This window comes from Rhincodon typus, chromosome 21, assembly GCF_021869965.1.
Source record: "Rhincodon typus isolate 14 chromosome 21, sRhiTyp1.1, whole genome shotgun sequence".
NCBI lineage: Eukaryota > Metazoa > Chordata > Chondrichthyes > Orectolobiformes > Rhincodontidae > Rhincodon > Rhincodon typus.
In genome coordinates this window covers 35,367,087-35,384,842 of record NC_063352.1, presented here as the reverse complement: position 1 = coordinate 35,384,842, position 17,756 = coordinate 35,367,087, and the positions used below count along the sequence as shown (strand labels likewise).

At 41.5% G+C, this 17,756-nt stretch overlaps 1 protein-coding gene across 3 annotated transcripts in view; it reads left to right on the top strand.

The window, feature by feature from the left end:
* Positions 1 to 1,592: 1,592 nt before the first annotated feature.
* Positions 1,593 to 17,756, top strand: part of rab11fip3 (RAB11 family interacting protein 3 (class II)) — a 101,274-nt gene continuing 85,110 nt past the window's right edge. For 2 of the 3 annotated variants that reach the window (XR_007264378.1, XM_048609470.1), the window contains exon 1: positions 3,014 to 3,458. Coding sequence is in view for 2 of the 3 variants with exons in the window: in XM_048609470.1 (XP_048465427.1) it covers positions 3,264 to 3,458 (195 nt within the window). In the remaining variant the exon portion in view is untranslated. Of the gene's footprint in view, positions 1,777 to 3,013; positions 3,459 to 17,756 lie in introns of those variants that run through there. The other variant, XM_048609471.1, reaches the window with a different exon arrangement.

Sequence of the window (17,756 nt, the reverse complement as noted above, 5' to 3'; positions counted from 1 at the left end):
TAGCTCTATCACTTGTTACTTTTGCTGTTTGGCATGCAAGTAGTCCTTTTGGTGGCTTCACCAGTTTGACACATAATCTTCAGGTGTGCCTGGTACTGCTCCTGGCATGCCCTCCTGCACTCTCCATTGAACCAGAGTTGATCCCCTGGCTTGATGGTAATGGTTGAGTGGGGGATATGCCAGACCATGAGGTTACAGATCATTCTGGAGTTCAATTATGCTGCTGTTAATGCCCACAGTGCCTCATGGATGCCAATCTTGAGTAGGTAGATCTGTGTGACATTTGTCCCATTTAGCACGAAGATAGTGCCACACAAAATGATGGAGGTTATTCTCAATGTGAAGGCAGGACTTTGTCTCCACAAGGACTGTGGGGTGGTCACTCTTACCAATACTGTCATGGACAGATGCAACTGCAGCTGGCAGATTGGTAAGGAGTTGCTCTGGGAGTCCTCAACATTGACTCCGGACCCCATGAGGTCTCACAGCTGCAGGTTAAACATGGACAAGGAAACCTCCTGCTAATTAATACATACTCTTCCATGTTGAACAACACTTAGAGGAAGCACTGAGGATGGCAAGGGCACAAAATGTCCTCTGGGTGGGGGATTTCAATGTCCACCACCAAGAGTAGCTTGGCAGCAGTACTACTGATCGAGCTGGTCAGGTCCTAAAGGACGTAACTGCTAGACTGGGTGTGTGGCAGGTGGTGAAGGAACCAATAAGAGGGAAGAACATACTTGAATTCATCCTTATAGCTTCACAGCTGTTGCTAAACCTGCTGAGCTTTTCCAGCAACTTTGTTTGTGTACCGGGTTATTGTGGTCGGTCAGTGGGAAAGGTGGAGCAGATAGTTGAGTCAGAAGATGGACAGGTTGGGGGTGGAGAGATTTTGAAGCTGGTGAAGTTAATATTCAGGCTTAGAGATAGCAGGAACTGCAGATGCTGGAGAATCCTAGACAACAAGGTGCAGAGCTGGATGAACACAGCAGGCCAAGCAGCATCATAGGAGCAGAAAGGCTGACGTTTCAGGCCTAGACCCTTCATCAGAAAAGGGGGAGGGGAAGGGGGTTCTGAAATAAATAGGGAGAGAGGGGGAAGCGGATAGAAGATGGATGGAGGAGAAGATAGGTGGAGAGGAAACAGACAGGTCGAAGAGGCGGGGATGGAGCCAGTAAAGGTGAGTGTAGGTGGGGAGTTAGGGAGGGGATAGGTCAGTCCAGGGAGGACGGACAGGTCAAGGGGGCGGGATGAGGTTAGTAGGTAGGAGATGGGGGTGCGGCTTGAGGTGGGAGGAGGGGATAGGTGGGAGGCAGAACAGGTTAGGGAGGCGGGGACGAGCTGGTCTGGTTTTGGGATGCAGTACCCTCCCCCTACCGCATCCGAAAAACAGACCAGTGAAGGAAAAACAGTTAACGTTTCGGGTCCGGTGACCCTTCCTGAGAATTCAATAACCCGCTACCTGCCTGCACCTATCTCTATCCCACCCCTCTACTTATTTCTGGGCTCGCCCCCAGCCCTGATGTATTTCAGCTGAAAACGTTGACTGCCCTGTTCCTCGGATGCTGTCTGACCGGCTATGCTTCTTTTTAAGCTCTACATTTATTGACTGTAGCTTCCAAAATCTACAGTCCGTACTGTCTCTAAACCAATAAAAGGTTGTTTTAACCTCTCCAGCAGCACTTAACCAATAAGAGCGGGAGCTAGTGCCTTAAATCTCTTGGCCGCAGCTGACCTACGTGTTACCTTCTTTATGGTACTATGGCGCAGTTCCAGGTGAATACCTATAGACGGCTCGCGTTTTGGGTTTTTTGTGGGGGAGAATGTGTTGTAGGAATTATGGTTGCGAATCTTCAAAAACATGTACTATATTACAGGTACAGCGATTGGTGGGACACCAGTAACGAAACTAGTGAGAGTGGGTAAATGTCTTTATTTGCCCCATTCCTTCTCTACGGGAATTCGGATAATATCCTTGTTAGGCGGCTTCAGCTTAACATAAGGATTCCAGCATCTGCAGTTTTTCCTTGTCCCTAAGATAAGGAGTCGCTGACTTTGACATTTTCTTCCCCTCATAATCTGCCACAGGAGTTCATACCTCCGAGCATATGTGTGCGGAGACAAGTCTCAAGATCCAGGTGCCGTCAAATAGTTTAGATTTCGGTTTAATATATTTTCGTTAACCATGCTCGGTCTGTAGGTACTACAACTGGAGATTCTGATATGGGATGGGGATCTAGGACCGGGGATATTTGGGTTCCACATTTTTTTTCCTTCGCTGTGTAAAGAGGGGTAAATGAACTATGCTGTCTATGCACATAGTCATCTACGTGTTGTCGGTGATGTTTGTGTCGACTTATAGAGCCGATAACTGCTAGTTTTAGAAATTAACTGGTTTTCAGAGGTGGCACATTGGAGCGTACTTAAACTGAGGAATTTGAGCTGGATTTGTTCACTTGGTAATTGCCATACTTCGCAACTATTCAAAATAATATTTGTTGGCATTACATTCAATAGTTGAGGGTTTACTACCCTTTTCCCATGACGAATGGCATCCCAAGTTGGGAGGTGGTGGTGTCGTGGTAATGCTAGCGGTCTAGTAATCCAGAAGACAAGGTTACCGGCTTGGATTCCATTCACAAATTTTGGTTTAAAGTGACTAGCAAACAAAGCAAGGTGATGAGGAGGAAACAAACTTTCGCACCAGGGTATGGAACGCATTGCCTGCAAATATGGTGAAGGTATGCTCAAATAAGTGCACTCAAATCCAAATCAATTGGATTTTTGTTTTGAATAGCAAGCCTGTTCAGGGACATGGGACAAAAAGGCAGGAGATTGCCACGAGACAATAGAGCCAGTGCAGGCACCATGGGCCAGCTAACGTCCGTCTACACCGAATTCTGTAAACAGAGCTCGGCCACTGCGATACATGCCCTCGCGCATGCTCCGTTGCGGCGGCATGGTGTGCAGGCGGCTGAGCGGTTGCTATGTAGCGTCTCCAGGGCGGCGCGGGCGTGATGGTAGGATGATAACGTCATCACTGCTGATCCGAGTGATGGCGGCGCCGAGAGGTTGGGAACAAGTGTGAGGGAACACAGGGAACGAGAACCGGGGCTTGAAAGCGAGAAAACCCAGAGAGAAGGATCGAGAACCACCAGTACCCGAGAGTTTGACATCCCGGGGAAGGAGGGGCGTGGGGGTGCTGGGCGGGTGCGGAGAAAATGGAACTGACCGACCCCCAGTGAACGGAATCGCAGCCGTTCATGGAGCCTGCTCCGGGGCCGGAAGGGGCCAAGAGCTCAGGGGTAGAGTTAGAGCCCCCGGCGCCCAGGAACACAGGATTTGAGACGGAGTGCGAGAGGCTGCGGGTGGTCTTCGATTTGTTTGACTTGGACGGGGAAGGGTTGATCCGGCTGGAAGATTTTTGTCAGATCGCCAGTAGCTACGGCGCGGAGCAGGTAGGAAGAACGGGCACAGCCATCCCCCACCGGGATTTGACTGTTTCTGTCTTAGTATCAATTTTGCGAAGTCGATTTTTGTTTAGGCACCGTGACTGAGCCACAACTACGAGTTAGTGGCCCCTTTGGTGGGTGTTCACTCCATAGTGGATTTGTGTTCAAGTTTTTAAATCGGATAGCAGCCTAAATTTTATTTTTTTTTAGAAAATACTTTAAGTGTAACTTGGTGCTTTGCTTCCCAAAAAGTAAAATCAACTCAAATCAAATCTCTAGTCCAGCTCGCACGATTTAGTGGTCATTCAAGTACCGCTTTTTAATCTATTGAGTGTTCCTTTCGCAGATAGAAGGACAAACATTTTTTAAATGTAGAATATAATTAACGAATAATCTATTGGAGAGCGCAAATATGGTAATAAGTAGCGGTATTTTTCATTTTCAGTTTTGATTTTTGTGCAGAGCACCTGCATCTACTAAGTAACTGTCGTCATTCAAATGTAGGTCGGAAGCTGGATGTATCGGATGATTGAGAGGCAAAAATGCAAATTCAATGTGTACCAGGGCCGACAAGAATTGAAACTGGTTCTGATGAACATGCTCTATCTGACCCTAATTGGAATGCTAAGCACAATTTGGTTGGGAAGTAAACGACTTTTATCAATATTGAGTTGCAATGATGCAAGACTGATACTTTGCTTGATTCCCATTTGAGTCACTAGGATTGTGATTGTATCTGTTCCAAAATTGTACATAATCTTGGTATGCAACAAGTTTCCATTCCTTGGAAGTTAGATTGGCAATAGCTAATAGTTCTGAAAAAGTCCTGTCAGACTTAAACCATTGACTGTCCTCTCCCTGCAGACCTGAGTTTCTGTAGCATTTTTGGTATTTGGCTCATGTACCCTTGATTGCTTCAATATAACATTGTACTTGTAGGACCATACCTGTTAGATTTTTCCCTAGATTTTACCACCTTGCATAGGTCTGACCTGATTTTTCTCTCCAATCCAATAAGGTCTGGAGCACTAGAAAGTTTTGCAGAGAAATAGAATTCCTCCTGTTTGTTCATTCTTGGTGTCAGTTATAATGTCTTGCTTTTTTTTAAGTCTCAACTTGCCAATATGTGCATGTGCTCTGAGGAGAGTGTCAGTCAATTGGGGTGAGATGCAGAAGTAGCACTTCAAACTTGAAACTGCTCTCTTGGTGTTAGCTGACTCCTAATTTTTGCAGTCCTTCATCTTGATATCCTAGGACAGTGAATTGGTGTTAGTCTCATGAGTGGATAGGATATCTCAAACATGACAAACAAATTGTGTCCCAGTATTTGTTGAATGTTGGCTAAGTTAGTTTAACAAATTTTAAAAAAAGACAAACTCTCATTTGTATCCTTTTTGTGAGTTTGTTTTTCTTGGCATCCATTTATGTTCAAATTCTTGGGATAAAATAGTTGAAGAAACTGATATCCAGAAGTGAGGTGCTGTAGGGAGATACGTTGCACCAATTAAACATTTGTATGGATTGCAACATCATCCTCAAAAGTAAGGACTATTAATCATCACCCAACCTTGTAAGTTTCAAAGTAATGTTGCTACTCATAACTCTGTGTATTTTGGGAGTAAAAACTTTCCTTTTGGTCTATAATAATTTTTTGCTCTTTGAAGACATTACCAAGCTCTTTCTAAATTAGATAGTTAATCACCAAAGGAAGTCTTTTATTTGACAAATCATAGATTTAGGTCTTCCTGGATTAAAGTTTAGGGTTGTGCAGCTTATATGGGTATAGGAAAAGCTGTGGCAATGAGTTTCATTCAAATGATGTTGTTTATGTGCATTCTTGTAGTACATAAACTGATCCTACTGCTAACAGATCTTTGGAGCATCTTTTGGATAAAACTATAAAGCTAGATTGTGATATTAGAAACTGCTTGTAATTGGAGTTGTTGTATCTTGCCTTAACCTGATTGTGACTTAGTTATGTTTCTGCTGGCTTGCCTGTGAAAGATGTTGCTTGAACAAAGTCTTTTTATCTTTTGACTTTTCTTCCTTTGTTTGATTTGAAAAAGTTGGAGGTTAGAGGCTTCTGTAGGTCAAGGCCTTGATGGATTTTGATTACAAGCATAAGATCTCTTAAGCTTATTTTGTTTGGATCGGGAGAGAAATGGTTGTTGAGCATAGAGATGTTGGGTGAACGTTATTATCAATCCAGAGACCAGGTGATGTCTGGAGACCTGGGTTCAAACCTTGCCATGGCAGTGGCGGTATCTGAATTCAATGAAAATTTGGAATTAAGCATCTCTCAATAACAATAGTTTTGTTGTCAACTATTAGAAAAATAAACCTATCTGGTTCATAAATATCCTTCCCGAAAGGATATTAGCCATCTGGCCTACATGTGACTCCAGGCCCACAGTTATCTGCCCTCTGGGCAATGAAGATGGGCAATAATGTCTGGCCTAGCCAGTGGCGCCCACATGCTGAAAAATTAAGAAACTTGATTTTAATGCAAGATATAGATGTAGAACTTGAGCTCATCCAAGACTTTCTATAAAGTAAACTGAGAGGCAAGCTATTTAAATCATTGGAATAGTTACTTCTGTAGGTAAGAAGTGAGAATAAAAGGCTTTTTTTTTTAAGCAGTCAGTGGACTGCGGCAATGAGAAACAGGTGATTATTGTCTAGGTAGACATTTTGATAGGATATGCAACTGAAAGCTGAGCTCTGGAGTCAAATAGAACAGCCTGGTTCTTTCTAGTCTAATGGCCATAACTAAAGCTGAAGATGTTGGGGGGAGAAAAAAGTGAAAAATGCTCCATTATGAAGTCACAGAGGAGGCTGTTAACTTTGATTATTACTGTATGTAGCATGCTCAAACATAGAGTAATGGGGAGTTATGAACGCATTGGGAAGGCAATATATTCAGGACCTAATCCTTAATTCAAATGTTGTATAAATTTTTTTTAATATTTATCAATTCCTGAAATCTTAAGAAAAAATTAAGTAATGCTGAATATGTGACACTGATAAACATTTGTGTTTAATTCTCAGAATAGGGTATTATGGTAGAAAATTTCTAGCCAGTGTACCATTCTGCCTGGAATGGTATATCCATAGAGTTTTTGTTGTAGGAATATCTGGGCAAAATTGTATACAATTCCACAAAAACCTACTTTCATTGGTGTAAAACAATTTGAGAAATAATTAGAAAAAAGTGAATGAATGGTGTTTGCTACTTCAGTTCAATTCATTCAAATTGCCTGAATCAGTGTGGAGGAGTTGCCTGAGAGAACATTGAAGGTAAAAAGAATAAAACAAAGAATAGCACAATGGTGGGAGTGACCCATACAACATAGTCCTACAGGGTAGGTAATGAACATGGAGGAGGGTGTTCGCGTTTTGAAATTTGTTAACCTCTATGTTGAGCCTGAAGGCTGTAACTTACCTAGGTGGTACCTGAGGTGCTGTTCCTTCAGCTTGCATTGAGCTTTGCTGGTACAGTGCAGCAGGCCCAAGACACATGTTGGCATGGGAATATGGTGTGTTCAAGTTTCAGGCAACTAGCGGAGGTTGGGGTTATTTTTACAGGCAGTGTAGTTCCACGAATCAGTCATCCATCTGTTTTGCCCCTCCATTGTAGAGCAGGCCAATTTGTGACAGTGAATAAAGTAGATTAGATTGAGTAAAGTGAAGGTGTATTGCTGCTTCGCCTTGAAGGTGTATCTGGGGCTTTGAAGGAGGAGGTAAACAGGCAAGTGTTGCACCTTCTATAATTGCATAGGAAGGTGTCGTGTTGGTATGAAGAGGTCCTGGTGTGGAGGAGGATTGGATCAGGGTGTTCCTAAGGGAACAGTCACTGTGGAATCCTGACAAGGGAAGGGAAGGATTATGTTTGGTCATGGCATCCCACTGGAGTTGGCAGAAATAGCTTTCAGTTCTGATGTAGGGTCACTGGACTTGACATTAACTCTGGCAGTATCTGTAGAGTTGAAAACAGACCATCACAGTTTTGTCTAGTAATTTGTTTTACTGAAGGCAAGAGGTTGTGTAAACCTATTGCTAATGAGATGATGCCACTACAGTGTGTCTCCACAAAATCCAGTCACAACTGCAAGGTTAAATAGTTATGGAAATCAGTTGTATAGCCTATACAGAGATAAGTTTGATTCCCTTACAGAGTAAAGGAAGGCAAGAGTAGTATTTGGTGCAAATGTTTAAGTGCTGAGAGGTGATGTTGATTGTGAGTCAAGTTGGAAGAATAATTATAGGAGTGTACTGTTTCTGATTTGAGTGACAGTTGTCTCTCACTGAAATGGGCCATGAGAAAAAAGATGAACTTTTAGTTGTGTTACTTTTGATAATCAAAGATACTGCTTCAGTATTCCATATAAGGAGGTCCACTGAAAACTAACCCAAATTTAGAAGTACAAAATTCACGTTCCCTGAAGGTGAAAGTCAGGTTGTTCAAACCTTTCCAGAAACTGCAAACTTCAGTGCTTTCTCCAGGCTGTTACTTAACCCAGAATTTGTTTAATATTAAACTGCAGAAGTAATTCCCCAGCAGGGCAGCTGATGGCTGTTTACTAACTGAAACATCATTTTGGTTCATCTCTTCAAGCTTTGAACAGATCTGTTATTATTTCATTACCTGTATCAAAGTGCTGCAAACCTGACTGATGAGTGCCTTTTTTTAAAAAATACCTCTATCAAAATATCTTGAACATTTCATTCGAATGGCTTTGAACTGCTTTAAAGCCTGCGGTCCAAAAATCCCATCCCTAAAAGGGGACAAAACTGTGCCTTTCCCTATAACCTATTGTAATATACATATTGCCATGTGAAGCCTATTACTAAGTTCATCAACATTGACCAAACCCCTCTTTTTTTTTTGGCTGTTGAATTCCCTGGCTGCTCTTGAAGGGCAGTTGAAGTTATTAAACTACTTAAGTTCTAACTCCAGAATATGTAAGTACATCAACTAAATCAAAATAAAAGTTTAACTTTGCACCGAATTGAATTGAATGACTGGTTGTCATGGTCTCGTGCTTTGAATATTACCATGCCTAAGTTAGCACATTAGCAACTGCTGTCATTGTGGCAACTGTGGAAATATTATTCTGTGGGGGTTGGCTAGTTACTGTATAAATACCTTGATTGCAAGCTCGAAAAGCAACATAGAAATGTTTATTGCATTTTTCTACCTTTTTTTTAAAATGCTGTATGTTGGGTGTAAGATTTGAAATTATTTGCCAAAAGTATTTAACATACCTTAAATGAAGTTCTTTGTAATAGAACTACGCAGGAAAGCTTGATGTATAGCTATCCTGCCCCAGCAATGTTTCAGCTCTTGCTGTTGAATTGGCCCATAATCACCATGGATTGGGCAAGAGCTCATGTTGTAACTGTATTCAATTGTTTTAAATCTTGATGAATGCTAGAGAGTGATCTTTACTTGGTGAGCTTCCATTAAAATGTGGATGTTGATAGAGGGTCCTGGAAAACAGGTGGTCTAAAACGAGAGAATGCAATTGAAGAGAAAGATCTGTTAAATCATGCCCCTTTATAGTTTTGAAATGCTTTATAATCTACAGGGTTGCTTTTGAATCCTAATGGGGGCCTTCCAGTAGACCAGACACTTCAGCAAGGCCCTCTAATATACAGTCCAATCCTGTAAGAAAGATGTTGTTGCTGTTGTCATATCAAAGTAATGAACAATATGCGGGTAAAGAGGACATCAGTGTGACTGAGGTGATGTATGAGGCCAGACATTCAAGAGAAGGTAGAAAGTTTGGGGTGGGTGGTATGAAGTGGAGGAGGACTGTCTTCTGCCTCTACCTATAAATAGAAAGGGTTATGTAGACTGGTCAAAAATTGGTTTGTGCTGATGAATTGAGTAAAGAACATTGCATGACATGATGCTAAAAAGTTTGAGAGCTTTCTTTCCTTTCGTGTGCTCAAGTGTGCTCTTTTCCTCTCCTCCACCCATTGTGCATGGGTGAGCAGGCAGAATATTGTGCACATCTCCAACCATTTAAGGATGTGAGATTTTTGGGAACAGGTGACGTTCACAACTTCATGCAATTCATAAAGGAACTTGCCTGGTATTTTTGATGGCTTAACAAGGTCATAATGATTTCTATGTCCAGCTTACAGCATAGGAATCTGATCTATGTTAGTTGATTCCAAAATGTTTCAGCCAATAGTAAGTCAGCACTTGTAGCAATCCAGCCTCCAAAACAGCGACAGCTTGACAGTGTGCTGAATGAGTACAGTGGAGATGACTACAGCTCCTATCAAAGCAGCAAATACAGGCTGGTTACCAAATGCTCTGTACTATAACATATACCAAGACTGATCAAGTTAATGTCATCGTAATGTTCAGAGATTAAAGCTTCAGACCATTGACAGCATATTGTTCAGCTCTGTGCAGTGTTCATTACAAGTTCTTCCACAATAACCTGCATAAAAACTGCAGTGCTTCAGGGCTGATGTGCTCATTGGTGCTATAGTATCATTCTCTCCACAACTAATTGTTGGATTATTACACTACAAAGGTATCAGCCTAAATCAGAGTACATCTTTTTTTTAATTGGCCAAAGCAATACATTTGCCTTTAATTTTTTTTTTTCTTTATTTATTCACGGGATGAGGGCATCGCTGGCTAGACAGCATTTATTGTCCATCCCTAATTGCCCAGAGGGCAGCTGAGAGTCAACCACATTGCTGTGGGTCTGGAGCCACATGTAGGCCAGACCAGCTAAGGATGGCAGTTTCTTTTCCTCAACGACATTAGTGAACCAGATGGGTTTTTTCAACAATTGACAATGGATTCATGTTGTCATTAGATTCTTAATTCCAGATATTTTATTGAATTCAAATTCCACCATCTGCCGTGATGGGATTTGAACCCAGGTCCCTAGAATGTTATCTGATCCCTGGATTAAGGGTCCAGCGATAATACCACTAGGCCATCGCCTCCCCATAACTTTAAACATAACTACAGCAGAAAATGAAGCAAGGAAGGTGTCATTATCCATAGCCTGCATCATCAAGGATGGCATCAAGAGACTACTATTTCTTGCAATAGGAAAGTTCAAGAAAAAATAGTGCTTTGTGAAAGTCGTGCAGTTTGAGGCCAACAAAACGCTGTCTGGATGATCTTCAGCTTTTTAGGCATGGGTCAAGAATATGGACAAAACATATTGAGAAGAGAAGGAAGATTATCACCCTAATGACTCCAGAAAATCCAAAGTATGCCCAGCTGAAACGGAAGTGACGTGTGGACTCGTCTGGCAGCATGTTAGGCAGGAAAGTAATGTTGGGGTTTTCCAAGATTAATGCAACATTTTCTCAATGTATGAGGTCAGCTTATTGTAAAGTGTAAGCATATTGAGAAATAAGACTTCTTATCTCTTCCTTTCATTTGACATCCCCCATGTTTATAGGCAAGTGGGGCAACATAAGGCTTCCTTGAGATCCAGCTAACACTAATTTGTGGTGGGACCTCCTGTCATTTACTTGATTTTACTGTATTTATGGAAAACAAAGCAATCCAAAAATTATCATGCCAGCCAGTAATTAAACTTTGAGGGGATGGGTTTACAGTGGAGGTGTTCCCATTAATGGAAATACAGGAGAAAACTAAAGATGACAACAAACTGTAGAAAATATGTATGACAAATGCCAGGTAGATAATATAGGTGAAAACCATTCTGAATATACTAAGTTCAGAGGGGCAGTTGAAAGAAAGCAGACTAGAGAGGATTGAAATAGAAACTGCTGGAGAAGCTCAGCCAGTTTGACGTCGGAGGAGAGAGAAACTAGTGCACGTAGTCTGATATGGCTCCTATTCAGAATTGTTCTGAAGAACTGAAATGTTCTATCTTGCACAACACATGAGATCTTTTTCTCTCTGCAGATGCTGTCAGACATAGTGACTCCATTTTGCTATTTTCCAGACTTCCAGCATTTGCAGTATTTTGCTTTCATTACAGTGAGAGGAGACTAGAAACATGGGATGTGTTTAAAAGTTGATAGGGTAGCTATACAAAGGCTGGCTGTACTGGCAGAACCCAGTTGAGATACATCTGAGGATATGGAAGGAAGTAAAGATGGAACTTAGAAGGCACTTGCCAAAATCTTCACATCTTTCTCTGAAGGCTTGGACAACTGTTATCTTTGCTTAGAACAGGTTTGAGGATAAACCCAGCAATTGCAGGCCAGACAATTTATTCTCTGGAAAAGCTTTTGGATGTAATAAAGCAAGACAAAATTAATAGTTGTTAAGTCAATGTGGATTAATTAAGGAAATCGTGTTTAAGGTAGCTTTACTTTTTTGAAGTTCAACATAACGTGGTGATGTGATTGTGGTGGACATAGACATCTGTAAGATGTCTGAAATACTACACAGCTGTCTTGTTAGCAAAGTTGAAGCCTATGAAATAAAAGAACTTGCCACATGTTAAATTGGCTATGTTTTAAAGAACAGTATCAGTGAATAAATCTTTTTGGACTAGATAAGGGTTTCAAGTGGCATTCCAAGGAGTTGGTGTTTGGGCCACTGCTCTTTTGATGTAAATGAATAGCTTATATCTAGATGTGTAGAATGCCATTTCCAAGGTGATACAGAAGATGCAAAACTTAAATATTGTGAACTTAGGAAGACTGAGAAAACTACAATACAGGCAGGTTGGTGGAAGGTGCAGACAAGTGGTAACTGAAATTTTAAAGCAGAGGCGTATGAAGAGCGATTGTTTTTTTAAAAATAAGAATGAAGAGGCTTTTTTTTTTAAATGGTGTATGTGGTGAAAGGCTTTGGCAATTGTCAGCCGTAGAGCTGTACAGCATGGATTCTTGATGCAACTTGTCTGTGCTGAGCAGACATCCTCAATTAATCTAGTCCCATTTTGCCCATATCCCTCTAAACCTTTCCCATCATATACCCATCCAGATGTCTTTTAAATATTGTAATTGGACCAACCTCCTTCACTTCCTCTGGCAGCTCATTCCATACATCTGCCACCCTCTGTGTGAAAAACATTTGCTCCTTAGGTCCCTTTTAAATGTTTCCCCTCTCCCCTAAAACCTATGCCGCCTAGTTTTGGACTCCCCTACTCTGGTGAATTGCCAAAGTCTTTTCACCATATCCATGCCCCTCATGATATTATAAACCTGTTAGGTCACTCCTCAGCCTCCGAAGCTCCAGAGAAAATAGCCCTAGCCTGTACCTATAGATCAAACCCTCCAACCCTGGCAACATCTTTGGAAATCTTTTTCTGAACCCTTTTTAAGTTTCACAATATCCTTCCTATAGCAGGGAGACTAGAATTCCAACAGTGGCCTAACTAATGTCCTGTACAGCTGCAACGTGACCTCCCAACTTCTATATTTAATGCATGGACCAATGAAGGCAAGCATACCAAGTGCTTCCTTCACCGTCCTGTCTATCTGCAACTCCACGTTCAAGGAACTGTGAATTTGCAATCTGAGGTCGCTTTGTTCAGCAACACTCTCCAGGACCTTTTATATAAGTCCTGCCCTGATTTTCCTTACCAAAATGCAGCACCTCGCATTTATCGAAGTTAAACTCCATCTGCCACTCCTTGGTCCATTGCACCATCTGATCAAGACCCCGTTGTACTCTGAGGTAACCTTTGCTGTCCACAACACCTCCAATTTTGGTGTCATCTGCATACTCACTGACCAGACCTTCTTTATTCATGTACAAATCATGTATCTAAATGACAAAATGCAGCGGACCCAGCACCGAACCTTGTTGTCACAGGCCTCTGGTCCGAAAGGCATCTGTCCACCATCACTCTGTCTCCTACCGTCGAGCCAGTTCTGTATCCCAATGGCTAGTTCTCCTGTGTTCCATTTGATCTAACTATAGTCTATCATGCGGAGCCTTGTCGAACGCCTTACTGAAGTCCATATAGATCACATCCACCACTCTGCCTTCATCAATGCTTTTCATTACTTCTTCAAAAAACTCAAAATCTAAAGCACAAAGGGACTTGGGAGTCCTGAGTCAGAATCCTCTTAAGGTTACCTGCAGCTTCAGTTGTCAGTCAGGAAAGCACATACAATGTTAGCATACGTTTCGAGAGAGTACAAGAGCAGGGATATACTGCTGAGGTTGTATAAGGCTCTGGTCAGACCATATTTGGAATGTTGAGCAATGTTTGGCTCCATAATCGAGGGATGGATGTGCGGCACGGGAGGGGGTTCCAAAGGAGTTTTACAAGAATGATCCTGAGGAGGAAGGGCTTGTCATGCGGAACAGTTGAGCTCTTTGGGTACTTGATGGAGTTTAGAAGGGGAGAGTCTAGGACCTAAGGACATAGTCTTAGTGAAGGGGCAACCCTTTGGAACAGAAATTAGGATGATGAATCTGTGGAACGTATCACAGAAGGTTGCTGTGTCGAAGTCATTGAGTGCCTTTTAAGGCAGAGAGGATTATTTGACCCCCTTACTAATCAAGGATTATGGGAAGAAAGCAGAAGAATGGGGTTAGAAACACATCCGTGATTGAATGTTACATCAGACTTGGTTGGCTGAATGGCCTAATTCTATTCCTGTATCTTATGGTCTTATATGATGCTATTATTTTGCACCCAGGGAATGTTTCACAAAGCAGTTTCCATAAATGGATTAGCTTGTTGACTATCTTGGATTTAATACTAAAGGCTTGAAAGGAATCTTTTTACTGTTTATTAATTTATTCTGAAGAGTGATATTGGACCCAACATATTAACATTTTCCCTTCAAAAATATTGAGACCCACTGACTTTCTCTAGTACTTGATGTTTTTATTACAGATCTCTAGTATCAGCAATATTTTGCTTTTAGTGTCACATTTACTTGTATTGCTTTGCCTGCGGTTCTGAAACTACCTGGTGTAAAGCAACTGAACTAGTTTGACTGGTCCTGTATTTGAAGAAATGCACAACACTCTTCAAAGTAAACCCTTCTGAAATCTCATTTGTAATATCAGATTTCATTGTTTTGACCAGTATTCTTTAAATCCAATTGACAAATTGAATTCCTAGCCTAATAAGTCCCCCCCCTCTCAATGTGAAAATAGATTCTAATTTGGACTTCATTTTGGCTTCAATAAGGAGCAAAGTGGGAAAGACGTGTTACATCTGAGCCTGTCGTGCCCCCATTAATAGCAGCACATGCTTCATCACTGCTTGTTGGCTAGCAAACTGAAGTATGTCACCCCTTCCTTTCTGTTCTCCTTCTGCAATTTGTGACCTACTTTTGGGGCATTGAGATTCCCTTATGGGCTAATTCTGCAAAGATTTGAAATTGATTCTTTGGCTGGTACAGTGTGTTTAATGTAGGTATAGTAGTGGTAAAATCACTAGACTGGTAATCCAGATGCTGCTGCTAATATTGTGGAGGCACAAGTTCACATTCTACCATGGGCTGGAATGTAGTTACAGCAATGTAGTTATCTTTTTAACTGCTCTCCCAGCTGTACCAAACTACTACAGAAAAGTTTATCTAAATGGACTCCAATAATTCAAGAAAGCAGCTCACTATGACTTTGGGGTGGTGGTGGTGTAGGAAATGTGGTTCAGCAAGTCTAGGTAAACTATGCATGCACATTGGCTGCTGTTACAATAATTTGGTATTTGAATCAAAAGCAGAAGTTGTTGGAAAAGCTCAGCTGGTCTAACAGCATCTAAGAAGAAAAATTGGAGTTAATGTCTCTGGATCAGTGACCCTTCCTCAAACTTCTCAGTATGAATGCAATAGATATTTTTTGACATCACCTTTTTGAAGATTTCCTATTGCCATGTTATTGTGCTGAGGTGCTACTAAATTAACCAGTCTTTTTGGAGACTGAAGTTGGTCTGTGGATTTTCTTGTAATTTTGCTGATGACACAATTTTAATTGGTTGAGAGGCTGTTTAGAGGATCACTGATTTCGATTTACACTGACCTGCAGTGTCTTATTAACTGTGTAGGTATGTTCATTCTGGCCTTTGCCTCTTTTTTTGCTTCTTATCCTGTGGCATTTATGGTGCATCGTTTTAGGAGTTGGCACCTTCCTTCTATTCTAACTCAGCTAGACTAAAAGTTGGATTAGGTGCAATGTGAAGTAATTTTGGCCAGAAGTGCTCTTTTGTGGGTGGCTAGGACTACAGACTGGTCTTGTATAGTGGAGTGGCCTAATGCTGTTGGTGAAACAGATTGGAGCAGTGTTCACCTGTTGTAAGTATGCTCCATTTTTAGTGGCTGGTGGTGGTGCTTGAGAGGGGGGAGGGGTTTATTGTTGATTGTGTAGACAATGGGAGGGAGTAGAAGATTTAGGAGGCGGTGGTAACATGATAAGCTGAAAATCGCAGTTGTGAGTCATGGTTTCCAGGATTTGACTACTCGTGGCTGTAATGAGTGGTGTGCACAACAGCCACCCTAGATAAACGTACTAGTTTCAACTATTGTGCGTGCAACTTAATTTTCTGGCTTTGAAGTTTTGGTTTCCTCTGGGCCAGATTCTTAACTGAAAAATGCCAGTGGATAGAGAAAGGGGAACTACGGTCCGTGCTCATTGGCTGAGGTGAAAACAGTTTGTCAAACTTCAAACCTGTTATGCAGATTGAAGATAAGGCTATATACGACAGCCATAGTTGTGAAGAGGAAACCTAGATATGTTTTGGCTTGGGTTAGCACTGCTGCCTCACAGCACCAGGGACCTGGGGTCAATTCCACCCTCAGGTGACTGTGTGGAGTTTGCACATTCTCCCGGTGTCTGCGAGGGTTTCTGCCGGGTGCTCTGGTTTCCTCCCGTTGTCCAGAGATGTGCAGGTTGGGTGGATTGGTCTTGCTAAATTGCCGATAGTGTCCAGGGATATGTAGGTTAGGTGCATTCGCCATGGTTAAAGCAAGGTTATAGGGTAGGGGTAGACAAACAGGAGGCTGGAAGAACACAGCAAGCCAGGCAGCATCTGGAGGAAATGAGTAGTCAATGTTTCGAGGTATTACCCTTCCTCAGGACTTTGGATATGGATCTGGGTGGGATGGTCTTCGGAGGGCCACTATGTGGGTTTGTTGGTGGCCAGTTTTCACACTCTAACGGGATTCTATTCTATTCTGTTTTACTTGTGCATTAATTTGTAAAATAATTTTACTGCCTCATTCTGAACAGATTGAGGAAAGTATAAACCCAGACAGATCAAATTCTATACAGCACAGTCCTTATCCTGGATCTTAGAAAAGTTGCTTCGGAAAAGTCATCATATTTAAATGATAAATGTAATGTTATAATGCCTTGAATTTTTGAATTGTTTATGAAGATCTTGCACTAATTACGTTATGTAGATATCAACTGTTCTCGATTTAACTTTGTTCTATAGTCACTAATTAGTCTCATTCTGCTTTTTTTGACGTATTCAAGATAGACGAGCTTATTTAAGTACTGATCATCTTTAGAAGTTGAAATTTAAAATGTAGGCAAAGGGATTTCAAGCAGCTCTATAACTGCTCTATGAAAGGTCATTCAGTGACCTGAATATGTCATCATTGAAGTTACAAGCTTCCTTCACAATCAAAGGCCTGTGAGGACCCCTGTGGTGTTAACTACTGGTGTGTTTACAACAAGTAAACACGTTAAGGCAACCAGTTTTGTTTTGACTCCAGAACAGAAGAACTGAGTTCAGATTAGAAGTTTTGTCCCTAGAAGGAGATAAATTGTTCTGGGGTGCCAGCCACCTTCATGTTTTATAGTCTGTGAAGTCTCCAAGCTGGGAGAACTTTTGTATACAAGTATCAATGTTATTAGAATGGAGAAAATTCACGTCTTCAGAATTAAAGTTCATGCCAGCAGGCTTGGAAAGGAATCTCACGACTGCCTCTGAAGTCCATGGATAGGAAAGTGGAAGGAGTCAGTCAAGTGGAAACTTCATCATCCAGAGAAATTATGATCTTGTCTCAACTCAACATTGTCATGTCTTACTAGAGTAATGTGTGGAACGTGGGCCCTGCTGTTCATGGTTTGTCACAAAACTTAGATTTTTCAAGTACACAATTCCTCAGTTACTTAATTTTCAGACACCAGTTGGTTCGAAAGTACAAAATCTGGTCTGTGATTAACAAGAATTATTCTTCATTACAAATAGTTTAGCTCCACAAGTAAACAGTTAAACTGTTGACAGGACAACTAATTACAATTCCATTCCCTTATAACCTTGTATCAGAGATAGTAAGAACTGCAGATGCTGGAGAATCTGAGATAACAAGGTGTAGAGCTGGATGAACACAGCAGGCCAAGCAGCATCATAGGAGCAGGAAAGCTGA